The sequence below is a fragment of the Ovis aries genome, chromosome 17, assembly GCF_016772045.2.
Source record: "Ovis aries strain OAR_USU_Benz2616 breed Rambouillet chromosome 17, ARS-UI_Ramb_v3.0, whole genome shotgun sequence".
Classification (NCBI taxonomy): Eukaryota; Metazoa; Chordata; class Mammalia; order Artiodactyla; family Bovidae; genus Ovis; species Ovis aries.
Window position 1 is genome coordinate 13291288 of NC_056070.1, and position 15930 is coordinate 13307217.

Genomic DNA, 15930 nt, shown 5'->3' on the forward strand with positions numbered 1-15930 from the left:
TGTTTAGAAGATGGTCACTTTTGACACTGAACAGATTAAAATGTTAATTTATAAAAGGGAAAGTGTTAATATTTTAGAAAACACTTTATATTTCTTATATTTTTCATTTTCTTCTGAATTCTGATTGTCATCTGTATTTTTTCTCCAGTATTTTATTACGGAAAATTTCAGATATACAGAAAAGCTGAAAGAACAAAACAGTGAACCCCAACATACTCTTACTCATATTCTAGATTATACAATTGTTAGTGTTCTGCTATATTTGCTTTGTTATAATCTGTCCATTATCTAATTTTTATGTGCATTTCAAAATAGGTTGTAGTCACTCCAAATACTTTAGCATGGTATATGATAACTAGAGTCTTTAATATTTCTAAAGGTTCATTTGTTAAGGTAAAATTTATGTAAATTTTGCACAGATCTTAATTATATTATTTGGTAAGTTTTGACAAATGTATAATACATCTGTACAGCCCCAACTCCTGTTAAGATATAGAACTTCCATTACCCAGAAAATTCCCGCATATTTCTTTCTAGTCAGTCCCCATATCTGTCTTACCCTCAGTGGCAACTGTTGAGATTTTGTTTGTTCATTCATTCATACCACAAATCAGTTTTGCCTCTTCTAGAATGTCATATAAATGGAGTCATACAGAGTATACATTTATGTGAAGATTCTTTCGCTCAGCCTAATTGTTTTGAGATTCATCTATGTTGTTGCGTGTATCAGTACTTCATTTTTTGGATTCCTGAGTTGTAATCCATTGTTTGAATAAACTACAATTTATTTATCTTATGACAACTTTCTGAAGCCAATAGGACCGTGCTTTTGTGACCTGAATTTTATTAATCCCCAAATATTTACATTCCAGAGATATTTTCAGTGATTTTGAAATGTACACTTGGAAAATTGTGACCCTTATTAGCATTTTTTCTTTTCAGAAAATCTTTGAGCTCAAATAGTCATTAAAATCTTTTAAATTGGGTGGTTCTGAGAAAGATTTCTAGTTAAATTGTGGCCTGGACTCTTATTTGACTTGGTGTTTATATTTAGATCTATCTACATTTATATTTCTTCCCTGAGTTAGTAGTAGAATACTTAATAAAAATCATATGTACTTTCATTGTTTTCTCAGTAAGCACAGTGTTTTTCTCTTGTGAAACTTGCTTATATATTAACAAATAATAAGTAAGTACATTGTCCACAGGTATTATTGTTGTTTGATCTTCTTTGAAATAAATTCGTTGCTTTTTGAGATGAATACTTGGTCTTCTTCCGAAGTTATCTTCCTTTATTTTTAAAGAGTAATTCTGTAAATTTTCTCAAGGACTAATTTGGTTTTGAAAAATTGCCATAAAAAAGGTAGTCTTGTTCTAGTTTAAAAACATTTCTTGTTTTCTCTTGATAGACCATACTGTTAATTTGTACTTCCTGTGCTTGAATAAATTCATAAATAGATCAGCTCTGAATTTTCTTCGTTTAAATTTTTTTCAATTTTTACTTTTTTCATTCAAAATCATTAAAAATTTTATTATCATAGTCATATTGGACCATTTGCTAGACTTTTATTAGTCAGTTAGTCGTGTAACTAACAGTGCTTAAAGCCTTGAGATATTTACTTCTTATACTTCAATTATTAAACATTTTATATTTATCACATGATTGGGTCACTCACATTGAGAAGCCTTTGGGAGCAGAGTCAGCTTGTTTTGATTTAGAATTAAAGATTTGTCATACAGTTCTTCAGACAGGTTGAAATAAGTGAAACACTAGGAAGAAAAGGTTTTGATCCAAGGTATGTATGGTTGAATCCTCCAAAAAGAGCCTGTTACAACACTGCTACTTTTCTTATCTCAGAATTGTTACAGAGACTTCTAAAAGGAAATGATGTAGTCAGAATTGGGGTTCAAAGCACATTTGTATAATGTTAGCTTGCATTTTGAAGAAGGCAATGGCACCCCAATTCAGCACTGTTGCCTGGAAAATCCCATGGACAGAGGAGCATGGTAGGCTGCAGTCCATGGGGTCGCTAAGAGTCGGACACGACTGAGCGACTTCACTTTCACTTTTCACTTTCATGCATTGGAGAAGGCAATGGCAACCCACTCCAGTGTTCTTGCCTGGAGAATCCCAGGGACGGGGGAGCCTGGTGGGCTGCCGTCTATGGGGTCCTACGAGTCGGACATGACTGAAGCGACTTAGCAGCAGCAGCAGCGGCAGCAGCATGTATGGCATATATTTATAACGTCCACTAGATGTCACTGTTGTCCTTTAATTGCTGTTCTCCTAAACTTAGAGATTAAGTCGAATACCTCAAGTAGTCCTAGTTGCACTCGTTTTTTCAAGAGTGTATTAAAAAATTCTTTAATGCATTTTGGGAACTGTAGTCTTCATGTCTGATTTCTAGATATGTGTTAAATATATGTTTGTATTTGTAAATTATAGAAACTTTAAAGAATATTTGGACCATTGTAGAATACTTTTAATCTAGTCTTTGCTTTTATTATATCATTTAAGTCATGAAACATTAGCCATATAGAATAAGGGCTCTTTTAAATAGTCTCTAAGTGTGTTTATATTTCTGTGTAGTGACCACATAGCCTCATGAGACCAATAATAATAAATATTACCAGGTGATAATGTAAGTTGTTTTCCTGAAAAACTTAATGAACATACTGTTTCTCTGCCACAGTTCTCGCTAAGGAACCATAATTTTTGGATTTTGCTTTAAAATATTAGTGCTGCCTTTGCAGCTCATAGTATAAAGAATACTTTTATCTTTAATTATACATCTTTATATGTGATTTATTCTGTTTACCTTTTTTCTTTTGTAAGTTGAAGAAGTTAAGAATTTGATAGCACTTTGTTTTTAAAGGAAAGATAAGCAAAGGATATTTTATTTTCTTAATGTTACTCTTCTGTAACATCTAAATTTTTACTTTTAAAAAATCTTTGCTTTTTCTAACTCAGATACTAAGACAAGTGATTAAAATAGTGTGAACTTTTATGAGGTTTTTAGAACCATCATTTTATTAGTTATAGGACTGATTTAACTGAGTGGAAAATCCAACTAAATCTTTTTATATTTTTCCATGGATGCTTGCCCACCGGAGGGTGTAGTGTGTATTGGAGTGTTTTAATAGGTTTTCCTTTTTTACTAGAAATTATGGATTTGTTTACTTGAAACACTCTAAAGCCTATTTTCTGTAACTTTGTTATTGATTTGAAATAGCAACTTTGAAAAAAATTATAGCTCAGGGTAAGAAAAACTTATCGGTCATCCTGTTTAACCAGGATTTCTAGTTTTCTAGCATATATTTTCTTTCATCTCAGTTATAAAGTATGACATTATATGTAGATCTTTGTTTCCTCTGTTGAAAAATCTCTGCAAAAAGATCAGGCCCTTCCTTTACTATTCTAGAATGCATATTTTAACCTGTATTCCTGAAGAGAAAGTTAACACCGAAATTAAGTTTAGACTTTCTGTTTAATGGACGCAAGATACTGACTCTAGGTTTGACCAATTGGAACATTTTTTGTACCAGAGTTGAATCTATTTATGTTGCTCATTCTGCTTTCCTGTTTTCAACATTATGTATCCTACACAGATTGGAAACCAACAGCCTAAGAACATTTTATGTTTATAATTGATTGCTTCTGCAGAAGAGACTATTTCTATATGGAAGTAAGAATTTAGCATTTCAGAGTCTGTGTCATTATCTTTTCAATATATTTCATCTCAGTTCTGTTACTTTTATGCAAGAAATCATGTTCATGCTGTCCAGGAAGTTATTCTAGAGATGTTTTCAAATAAAGATATAGTTTCTTTTTAACTGTTTAAATCCTTTGTATTTTAGCATTATGTTTTGGTTTGATGTTGTTCTTTTTCTTTGCTCTCAGAAGGGAAAATCTGTGAGAAGGAAATTTTTTGTTGTTTAGCGTGAGGAACCAGAATACTACTATGTATTAAATGTGATCATTTTAGAATACATCCCCAGCTAAAATCTAAGAAAATTTAAAATCTAAGTTTTCTAACTGGGTGAATAGATACATGTATATGTATGGCTGAGTCCCTTTGCTGTTTACCTGAAGCTATTACAACGTTGTTAATCGGCTATACTCCAATACAAGATAAAAAGTTTTTTAAAAAATTACTAAAGACAGTTCTCTTTTTATCTCTGTGTGTATTCTCATTCCCATAAAAAAAAGCTATTGTAGGAATTTTTGTTCTCAAATATAAAACGAAAGTCGTTTATTAGACATATAGTGGCAACTCTCAAAATTACTTCTACACAGTTTATGAAAAACAACTTGCTAATTTAAGGTTAAGCAGATGTTTTCAGCATATGTGAAAGTTGTTCTTTGGTTCATTGTTAGTATTTTACTTCTAAAATTTGTAGCCACAAGAGGATAAAGTACTGATAGAGCCCAAAATTGAGTGCTTAAGTGAATTTTAAGCCTTGCTTTTGTCTTCAGATAATAAAGCTCTTACCAAGTGTTTTTTTCTTTTTTTCTTTTTTTAAGAGGAGGCTTGAAACAAGTCTTTAATGTTAAGAGAGCCATAATGATATTTTCCTTTTCTTCCATGTGGGCGAGCATTTTGGCTGTCTACCTTGTGTCTTAAATCAGTAGCATGGCTATGAGAGTCCATATATGGTACTTTGACAGAAGTGGTTAATAAGTCAGCTCTTCTGTTAAAATAACATTTACTATTATAATTTGCGTTCCATTAATGTGTGTGGTAGAGTGCAGAGACGCAGACAAAGGCTCTGACTCTCTCCATTGATCTTAAAATCTACTTTCATTTACTTTCTTATGAGAGGCCTATTTTAAACAACTTGATATAAAGTAGAATGATTTAGGCAGTATCTACAGACACAATTTGGTTCGATAAGACAGTGTTTAATTTACCAAGCCTTTGGAAAAAATAGTTTTTATTGAATTTAGCTAATTGGAAAGAAAATATCTTTAAAAATCAGTTTTTATAACTAATTTTAGGACATTTTGAAATGAGTGTAGAATATTTTGCTGTGGTACACACAGTTTTTTGAAATAGTGTTGTCTTTTATCCCTTTCTGAATATAATGAAAAATATTCATAATCATCAGTACATACATTACTTATTTCTAAAATGGAGTTGAGATAACTATGCATTTGGCGTATGTTTCATCTTGAAACTAAAATATATTACAGAATAGAATAGTATATATATTTTTAGGAGAGGAACATTCTTGTATCTCTTATTTTTTGTTTGACCTCAAACTTAAACTATAGATTTTTTGCATAGCCTGGCAATTCCCATGTAAGACAGATTCATGCTTTGTTGAGTAAATATTTATTTAGAGGCTGTTAAGTGCCAGACACTGTATTAGGTACAAGGGATACAGCAGAGATAGTCACTATTTCTGCCTTCAAGCACTTTGCAGTCTGGTGGAAGAGACAGGCAAATAAATCAACAATTACAATTTAGTAAATACACGCAGCGTGAATGAGAACACAATAGTTTAAAGTTTTTTTAATTTAATGATAATGATAGTTTGAACATTTTTTCTAAAAGAGGTGATGGTTCAACTGAATCTGAAGGATAGATGTGAAGCCTCCTCAGGTGGAGGATAAAGCGGAGCTGTTCCAACATAGAGGCTCCATACAAAGGTATGGAGGCATGCAGCTCTGGCCTGGTGGCAGAACTGCCGGGAGTTTAGCATGCCCGACAGCTGGGTAGGTGTGAGGCATCTCAGGAAAGACGGGAAGAGTGTTTATTCTTTCAGCATACTTACTGTATGGCCTGTGTACGTAGTAGTTTACCTTTTTTTTGTAGAGTAAATACATTTGTTCCACTGAAAATGATATGGGTGAAGTCAGATTGTGCCTGCTGTCAGACTTCTAGGGAGCTTAGGCTTGAAATGAGGAAACATTGATAAAGAGAAATCCTGGCTATGGTGGGACTGAAGCAATGTGAAAACCAGGCATGTAGTCCTGTGAGTGCAGGCTTACTCGCTCAGTCGTGTCCGACTCTTTTGCCACCCTTTGAACTGTAGCCTACCAGACTCATCTGTCCATGGAATTTTTCAGGCAAGAAAACTGGTGGGCCTCCATTTCCTCCTCCAGGGGATCAGGGTACAAATTACGAGGATTTACCTAAAGTGAGAGCAGTTGGGTCCAAGAGGAAGGGATGTGTTTGAAGTAGAATGCAAAGGACTTGTGAATGATTGCTACCTGGGAGTATCCGCAGGTGATTCGAGTAGGTGGAACGGGACATCTAGCATTCTTTTCATGTCTGGCATCTGGTTGAATATTGCGATTTAATTGGAAATGGAATATAGAGTAAGGACCATAGAGGTGGGGATGGAGAGAAAGTTTAAGCTAATGAGATTAATTTTGCCTCTGATTTCTTGTATCTTTTCAGATGGAAGACTTTTTCAGTGGGTAGTCAGGTCCATGAAGCTGAACCCGAGGGAAAAAGTCTAGGTTAGAGGTATAGGTTTGGGAATCATCCATGTGTAAGTATCAGCTTAGGTGTGAGTTTCGATGTCATTCAAGGAGTGCGTATGGTTGAAAAGAATACCAGAGCTGAAACTGGGAAATGCCGATATTCAAGGATTGGGTAGTAAAAGGTCATCCAGTGACAAATGCTGAGAGGAACTGCCAGAGATGAAAATAAAAATCAAGAAAATATAATGTCACAGAACTGATAATGGTCAAGAACTCAGTTAGATAGGGACTGAAGAGTTTCCTTCCTAAGCCTGTGTGACACGTTGTAATAGGCAATGTATTTAATGCAGCTCTGAACTAAAGCAGTTCTTGCAAGTAGTTTAGTCACTCTTTGGAGGGATAGTTTCTAAATTTCTATTAATAGATTGGAGACTAATGAAATTAATTTGCTTTTGTAGCAAGAATTCTAAGTTTTCCTGTCATAGTATTTGTGCTAAGAAGATTCTGATGGGTATTCTTGTTTCATAAGTCTTTAAATTGGAAGGTTTTGTCCTGCTGATGCATACTTGAAAGAAACTGTGAAGTCGACGGGGTTTCTTTCAAGAGCATTGTGCTGTATAGTTGCTTTTTTCAAGAGCATTTTCACAGCAGTTATGGAAAAACTGCACTTAAAAAAATTTTTTTTAGGCAGAGTGACAGTAGTAACAGTCAAGGGCAAAGAAAACAACAACGAAAAAACAGAATTAGAAAGCCCTTTATTTAACCCTGGGCTTCCGTGATGGCTCAGTAAGGAATCTGCCTGCAATGCAGGAGACCTGGGTTTGATCCCTGGGTCAGGAAGGTTCCCTGGAGAAGGGAATGGCAACCTACTGCAGTATTCTTGCCTGGAGAATTCCATGGAGCCTGGAGGGCTGCCGTCCATGGGGTCGCAAAGAGTTGGACACAGCCGAGCAACTAACACTTTCACTTTATTTAATCATACGGCAGGATGTGGGTTTCCCAGGTGGTGCTGCTGGTAAAGAACCTGCTTGCCAGTGCAGGAGACATAAGAGACACGACTGAAGCGACTTCACACACACACACACGCATGGCAGGATGTAACACAAAAATGCAATAAAGTGCACTTTATTATGTGCTTTACTTACAAATATGAAAGTGAGATATGGATTATCAACCCCTGTTATGTAAAGAACGCTTACTGAGTGTGAGCAGCTGAATGAGCCAGGACTGAGCACCTGACTGAAAACCCAGTAGGTGTCGGAAACAGTAGACTTTAATAGAAAAGTCAAACCAGCAGTCAGTCCATAGACTTGCCACTGACCCATGTTTGTATACTTCACTTCAAAAAGGTTATCTAAATAAATCCAGCCGATTCCTTCTCAGAAAAAAAAAGTTTTAATTGTGATAAAAAAATAACCCCATAGAGTTTGTCATCTTAACATTTTTAAGTATATAGTCGAGTAGCATTAAGTATATTCACATTGCTATATAGCAGATCTCCAGAGTGTTTTCATCTTGCCAAACTGAAAATCTGTGTCCATTAAAACAAGTCCTTGTCATTTCCCTCCCCTCAGACCCCAGTAACCACCAGTCTGCTCTCTGTCTCTGAATTTGACTGCCTTTGATACCTCATAGGAGTGAAGTCATACAGTCTATGTCGTTTTGTGACTAGCATATTTCAGCTAGCACGATGTCTTCGAGGTTCATCCAAGTTGTAGCATGTGACAGGATCCCTTTCCTGTCTAAGGCGAAGTCATATTCCGTTGTATATATAGACCACGTTATGTTTACCCATCCCCCTGACAATGGACACTCAGTTGCCTCTACCTCGAGATTATTGTGAATAATGCTGCTTTGAACACGGGTGGGCAAATATTTCTTTGAAACCCTACTTTCAGTTCTTTGGAGTATAAATCCAGAAGTGGAATCGCAGAATCATATGGTAGTTCTATTTTTTAATTTTTGGCCTCTCTCTAAAGGATGGCTTGTAAGAAACAGGCAAGTTAGCAGTAAGACTTGATGGAAAAACATAGTAATTTGAAGAAGGAGGGGTAAGGTGAAGGGCCATGTACCATTGAAGCTTTGAAGTTAGATTATAAGCTGTGAGGTTCAGGAGTGGGCAGGATGGCGTATGAATGGAGTGGGTATAAGGACAGAGACACCAGGAGAGAGACAGGTAGGGTGGGACAAGTGGCTGCTGCCCCAGCATTTTTCGTTTCCTGACCTTTCTGATACCTGGGTGTTTATTTTCTCCTGGTTTCCCATGTATATATAAACTTTTCCATAATCTCCTGCTTCCTGTAGACTTTTGATTGCGTTTTTATCTCTGGCTACTAAAATGACCCTGATCAGAACAGTAGTAGCAACAGAAAGAGCTGCAGTGTTTCTTGCTAAGAGATACCTGCTGAAAATATTTTTCATAATTTAAATATATATTGAATTGAGGTGAGCCTACTCAGAGACTTTCATTTTTTTTTTGTCAGCCTCTTATTTCACATGTGTTAAATGAAGAATTCATATTCTCCAAATATTAGGGCAAATAGTTGATTTTTTTATAGGACCAGTGTTGCATTTGGAAGAAAAGAATTGGCGTGTCAATTTTGATTTTTTAAAAAATATTTATTTTTTTAAATCTGCTGCTCCTGGTCTTAGTTGAGGAATGCAAACTCTTAGTTGCAGCATATGGGATCTAGTTCCCTGACCAGGGATTGAACCCGGGTGCCCTGCATTGGGAGTGCAGAGTCTTAGCCTCTGGACCACCAGAGAAGTCCCTCAGTTTCGATTCAGATTGGATTGACCATCCTAGAATCGTTTTTGAGTTGTTGTGTTCACTATTATTTGTGTTTATCGTTAGCTTTGTGGTTCATTAAGTACTTCTTACACACGTCCCTGTGCTAAGCAGTCACAGTCACAGTACGTTTTTTTCTCTCCGAAGCTCACGTGGTGGTCAGATATCATCCCCATGTTCAAATCAAGCTGAGACTTAGAGAGGCGAAGTAGATCTTGTGCTGTAGGGCTCACGCTCAACATGAGAACGTGAGAACTGAATGGAACTTTAGAGGTCATTTAGTTCATTAGAAACTCAGATGCTGAACAAACTCAGTTGCAGCCTTTCTTACCTCAGGGAATATAGGTGCAGGGTTGCCAGTCTTGCAGTTTTTAAAGAGAAATCCTAAATCTGGATTTGAATATGAAATTTCCCAATTTTTAAAACATGCTGGGCAAACAAGGTATATTTACTGCTGGATGTGGCCACCAGTTAGCAGCTTCTTACCAAGTACAATGCCATTACTTACAAGCAATACACCACGAGGTGAAGTAAGCTGCCCAGGGTCACACAACAAAGCAGTTTTTAGCTGGGAACCAACAAACATTATGTATTTCTTTCATTTTTCTCCTTAAAAAAAAATCACATTAGATTACAAGTTACCAAGACATTTCATCAAGTTTTAAAGAAAAATTGAAATCTGTACCTGAGGAAGTGAACTAGTTAGTACTAACTAGTAAGTGGTGGGATAGATTGATTATTGATTTTTGAAATGTATTTAAAAATTGTTTACTCCCTTGGTATATCCTCTTGAAAATTATTGATACATGTAATGCTAAAGTTGTTGGCGTGTGTGCGTGCATGTTAGGTCACTTTGGTTGTGTGTGAACTGTAGCCCACCAGTCTCCTCTGTCCATGGGATTCTCCAGGTAAGAATAGTGGAGTGCGTTGCTGTGTTCTCCTCCAGAGCATCTTCCTGACCCAGGGATTGAACCTGTGACTCTTAGGTTTCCTGCATTGGCAGGCAAGTTCTTTACTGCTGGCACCACCTGGGAAGCCCGTTGTTGGCATACATGTTTATAAATATTTGCTTTTCTTTTTGCTGATTGCTTTTGCTTAATGATTTTATAAAGACCTTTAATCAGGGTAATTTAGAGAGTAAGATTCCTAAGGAGAAAAGAAAAAAACCTCCAAGTTTAAGAATAAAAGAGTGAGATTATTGGAATAGGAACCCTGGGAATATAAGCCAATTGATACTTTCTTCTGTGGCCACAAGCATTTGTAGGTTTTGGGGGACAGGATATCTTTCCTCTTATATTTACAATTATAGTTGATGGTGGAAAACAGAAACAGTAGTTCAACTATCTCAGTACTATTTTCAGAACAAATTGTCTACTTTGTAATTAGCTTAAAAATGATAATTAGCTAAAATGGTCCATAACTAATCTTGGTCTCTGGTGCTTAATTAAGTAGGGGAGAGGCGACCTTCAAAGTACTTCTCATAAGAAAAGATCTAGAATCAGACTGAATGATACTGTAACTTTGAGACAGTAGTAGGGAAATTGTTTAGATGTTCGCTATCTAACAATTCTTATTGTCTGAAGCCTTATCTTGTTCTAAATTAATACGGTGCTTCTTAAATAGCTGTGTAAAATTGCTACTGCCTTATTTTTGATAATGAAGATTATAAATTCTTATTCTGGATCTTACATAATCTGTAGGTTCCCATTCTTTGCCACCAAATGAACAAAATTATCATATAGTTACAGATACCTCAGATTGAAATATATAATGCTAAGAGAATGAGAAGACAAGCCACAGACTGGGAGAAAATATTTGCAAAAGATACCTCTCGTAAAGCACTGTTATCCAAAATATACAGAGAACTTTAAAAACTCAATAAGGAAACAAACAACCTGATTTTAATAATAGGCCAAAGAGCTTACCAAACATCTCGCCAAAGAAGATACACGAATGGCACCTAAGCATATGAAAACATGGTCTGCATCATATGTAACCGGGGACATGCGAACTAAAAGCAGATGATAGTACACATTTTACTAGGATGGCAAGAGTCCTGAGCACTTAGTGAACCCAGTCCTCACAAGGACGTGGGACAGAAGGAACTCTCACTCACTGCTGGTTGGAAGGCAAGATAGTGCAGCCACGTCCCTGGTGGCTCAGACTGTAGAGAGTCCACCTGCCATGCAGAAGACCTGCGCTCAGTTCCTGGTTGGAAAGAGCCACTGGAGAAGAGAGTGGCTACTCTCTCCAATATTTTTGCCTGGAGAAATCCATGGACTGAGGAGCCTGGGGTTACAAGGAGTCAGACACGACTGAGCCACGTTCGCTTTCACGTTGGAAGACAGTTTGGTGGTTTCTTAAAAAACTAAATGTACTCATACCATATGATCCAGCAGCCTTGCACTTTGAAATTTACTCAAAGGAGTTGAAAACTTCAATTCAGTTCAGTCACTCATCGTCTCCGACTCTTTGCGACCTCATGAATCGCAGCACGCCCAGGCCTCCCTGTCCGTCACCAACTTCCGGAGTTCACCCAAACTCATGTCCATCAAGTCGGTGATGCCATCCAGCCATCTCATCCTCTGTCGTCCCCTTCTCCTCCTACCCCCAATCCTTCCCAGCATCAGAATCTTTTCCAATGAATCAACTCTTCACATGAGGTGGCCAAAGTACTGGAGTTTCAGCTTTAGCATCATTCTTTCCAAAGAAATCCCAGGGCTGATCTCCTTTAGAATGGACTGGTTGGATCTCCTTGCAGTCCAAGGGACTCTCAAGAGTCTTCTCCAACACCACAGTTCAAAAACATCAATTCTTGGGCACTCAGCTTTCTTTACAGTCCAACTCTCACATCCATACATGAACCAGTGGAAAAACCATAGCCTTGACTAGTTGAACCTGTGTTGGCAAAATGATATCTCTACTTTTGAATATGCTATCTAGGTTGGTCATAACTTTTCTTCCAAGGAGTAAGCGTCTTTTAATTTCATGGCTGCAGTCACAATCTGCAGTGATTTTGGAGCCCCAAAAAATAAAATCAGCCACTGTTTCCACTGTTTCCCCATCTGTTTGCCGTGAAGTGATGGGACCTCTAGCCATGATCTTCGTTTTCTGAATGTTGAGCTTTAAGCCAACTTTTTCACTCTTCTCTTTCACTTTCATCAATAGGCTTTTTAGTTCCTCTTCACTTTCTGCCATAAGGGTGGTGTCATCTGCATATCTGAGGTAATTGATATTTCCCCCGGCAATCTTGATTCCAGCTTGTGTTTCTTCCAGTCCAGCGTTTCTCATGATGTACTCTGCATAGAAATTAAATAAGCAGGGTGGCAATATACCGCCTTGACATACTCCTTTTCCTATTTGGAACCAGTCTGTTGTTCCATGTCCAGTTCTGATTGTTGCTTCCTCACCTGCATATAGGTTTCTCAAGAGGCAGGTCAGGTGGTCTGGTATTCCCATCTCTTCCAGAATTTTCCACAGTTTATTGTGATCCACATAGTCAAAGGCTTTGGCATAGTCAATAAAGCAGAAAGAGATGTTTTTCTGGAACTCTCTTGCTTTTTCCATGATCCAGTGGATGTTGGCAATTTGATCTCTGGTTCCTCTGCCTTTTCTAAAACCAGCTTGAACATCTGGAAGTTCACGGTTCACATATTGCTGAAGCCTGGCTTGGGGAATTTTGAGCATTACTTTACGCGTGTGTGAGATGAGTGCAATTGTGCGGTAGTTGGAGCATTCTTTGGCATTGCCTTTCTTTGGGATTGGAATGAAAACTGACCTTTTCCAGTCCTGTGGCCACTGCTGAGTTTTCCAAATTTGCTGGCATATTGAGTGCAGCACTTTCACAGCATCATCTTTCAGGATTAGAAACAGCTCAACTGGAATTCCATCACCTCCACTAGCTTTGTTCGTAGTGATGCTTTCCAAGGCCTACTTGACTTCACATTCCAGGTTGTCTGGCTGTAGATTAGTGATCACACCATCATGATTATCTGGATTGTGAAGATCTTTTTGGTACAGTTCTCCTCGGTATTCTTGCCACTTCTGCTTCTGTTAGGTCCATACCATTTCTGTCCTTTATCGAGCCCATCTTTGCATGAAATGTTCCCTTGGTATCTCTAATTTTCTTGAAGAGATCTCTAGTCTTTCCCATTCTGTTGTTTTCCTCTATTTCTTTGCATTGATTGCTGAGGAAGGCTTTCTTATCTCTTCTTGCTATTCTTTGGAACTCTGCATTCAGATGCTTATAGCTTTCCTTTTCTCCTTTGCTTTTCGCCTCTCTTCTTTTCACAGCTATTTGTAAGGCCTCCCCAGACAGCCATTTTGCTTTTTGGCATTTCTTTTCCATGGGGATGGTCTCAATCCCTGTCTCTTGTGCAGTGTCACGAATCTCCATCCATAGTTCATCAGGCACTCTATCTATCAGATCTAGGCCCTTAAATCTATTTCTCACTTCCACTGTATAATCATAAGGGATTTCATTTAGGTCATACTTAAATGGTGAGTGGTTTTCCCTACTTTCTTCAATTTCAGTCTGAATTTGGTAATAAGGAGCTCATGATCTGAGCCACAGTCAGCTCCTCGTCTTGTTTTTGTTGACTGTATAGAGCTTCTCCATCTTTGGCTGCAAAGAATATAATCAATCTGATTTCGTTGTTGACCATCTGGTGATGTCCATGTGTAGAGTCTTCTCTTGTGTTGTTGGAAGAGGGTGTTTGCTATGACCAGTGTGTTCTCTTGGCAAAACTCTATTAGCCTTTGTCCTGCTTCATTCCATATTCCAAGGCCAAATTTGCCTGTTACTCCAGGTGTTTCCTGACTTCCTACTTTTGCATTTCAGTACCCTATAATGAAAAGGACATCTTTTGGGGGTGTTAGTTCTAAAAAGTCGTGTAAAGTTACAGCCACACGAAATCCTGAAAAATCCACATAAAATCTTGAAAACTTATTTCCACACAAAATCCTGCACCCAGATGTTTATAGCAGTTTTATTCACTATTGCTAAAATGGAAGCAACCAAGGCATCCCTCCGTAGGTAAATGGATAAATAAACTGACAATGGAATGTTATTCAGTGTTAAAACGAAATGGACTCTCATCCCATGAAAAGACATGGAGGAACCTTAAATGTATAGTGCTAGTGGAAAGATTTCAATCTTGAAAGGCTACATATTGTATAACATTAACTGTGTGACATTCTAGAAGAGACACACTGGAGAGGGGAATAAGAAGATCACAGATTGCCAGGAGTTGGGTGTGATGGGAAGATGAATAGCTGGGACTGAGAAGATTTTTAGAGCTGTGAAGATACTCTTGGTGATACTATAAAGATGGATACATGTCATGGTATCAGGTTGGTGCAAGCATAATTGTGGTTTTGGATGGTGAATTTTTGTCATATATCTAGGCTCAAACACATCTTTATTAATCAAGATAGGGATCATTAGAATCAACACATTCTTGCCAATGAGAAATAAGTTTGTTTATTCATATGGCATAAAAATCTGTGCTCCAGGGTTCAACAAACTCTTAGAAAGCACTTTCTGCTATTTGTGGAAGCATTTTCCATGCAAAAACTTGTCAAGATGCTTGAAGAATGGTAGTCAGTTGGCGAGAGGTCAGGTGAGGCAAAACTTCATAGCCCAATTCATTCAGCTTTTGAGTGTTGATTAAAAAGTTGAAGTGTTAGTTGTGTGACGTGTGATCGGGCATTGTCATGCAAAAGAATTGGGCCCTTTCTGAAGACCAATGCTGGCTGCAGGCATTGCAGTTTTTAGTGCATCTCATTGGTTTGCTGAGCATGCTTCTCAGATGTAATGGTTTCGCTAGGATTCAGAAAGCTGTAGTGGATCAGACTGGCAACAGAACATACCAAATAGTGGCCATGACCATTTTTTGGTGCTAATTTGGCTATGAGGGGCTTCCCTGGTGGCTCAGCTGGTAAAGAATCGCCTGCAATGTAGGAGACCTGGGATCAATCCCTGAGCTGGGAAGATGCCCGGGAGAAGGGAACGGCTACCCACTCCAGTTTTCTGTCCTGGAGAATTTCATGGACTATGTAGTCCACGGGCTCACCAAGAGTTGGACACGACTGAGCAACTTTCACTTGGCTTTGGGAAGTACTTTAAAGCTTCTTCTCTGTCCAGCCACTAAGCTGGTCTTCGCTGGATGTCGTATAAAATCCACTTTTCTCACATGTCACAATCCAATCGAGAAATGGTTCATTATTGTTGGCGTAGAATAGGAGAAGACGACACTTCAAAATGACGATTTTTTTTTTTGGTCAGCTCATGAGGCACCCACTTACTGAGCTTTTTAATCTTTCCAATTTGCTTCAAATGCTGTATGACCATAGAATGGTTGATGCTGAGTTCTTTGGCAACTTCCTGTGTAGTTGGAAGAGGATCGGCTTCGACTGTCTTCTTGATTGATCATTGTCAACTTCCAGTAGCTGGCTACTACGCTCCTCATCTTGAAGGCCCTTGTTTTCTTTGTAAAACTTCTTGGACCACCACTGCGCTGTATGTTCGTTAGCAGTTCCTGGGCCAAATGCACTATTGATGTTGCAAGTTGTCAGTGCCGCTTTATGACCCATTTTGAACTCAAATAAGAAAATCGCTTAAATTTGCTTTTTGTCTGTCATTCCCCTAGTCTAAAATAAATAGCAAGTAATGTCACTAGCAAAAAAAAAAAAAAAAAGAAAACACGTA

The 15930-nt window shown here is 37.7% G+C and overlaps 1 protein-coding gene across 8 annotated transcripts in view; it reads left to right on the forward strand.

Moving 5' to 3' along the window:
* The window catches only part of ANAPC10 (anaphase promoting complex subunit 10), a 136637-nt gene that overhangs the window by 38106 nt on the left and 82601 nt on the right, over nt 1-15930 (forward strand). The window contains exon 5 of one of the 8 annotated variants that reach the window (XM_012097423.5): nt 149-15924. The exons of 6 other annotated variants lie outside the window; for them this stretch is intronic. In XM_012097423.5, the coding sequence (XP_011952813.1) occupies nt 149-292 (144 nt within the window). In that variant the 3' untranslated portion in view covers nt 293-15924. Of the gene's footprint in view, nt 1-148; nt 15925-15930 lie in introns of those variants that run through there. One more of the 8 variants, XM_060400993.1, reaches the window with a different exon arrangement.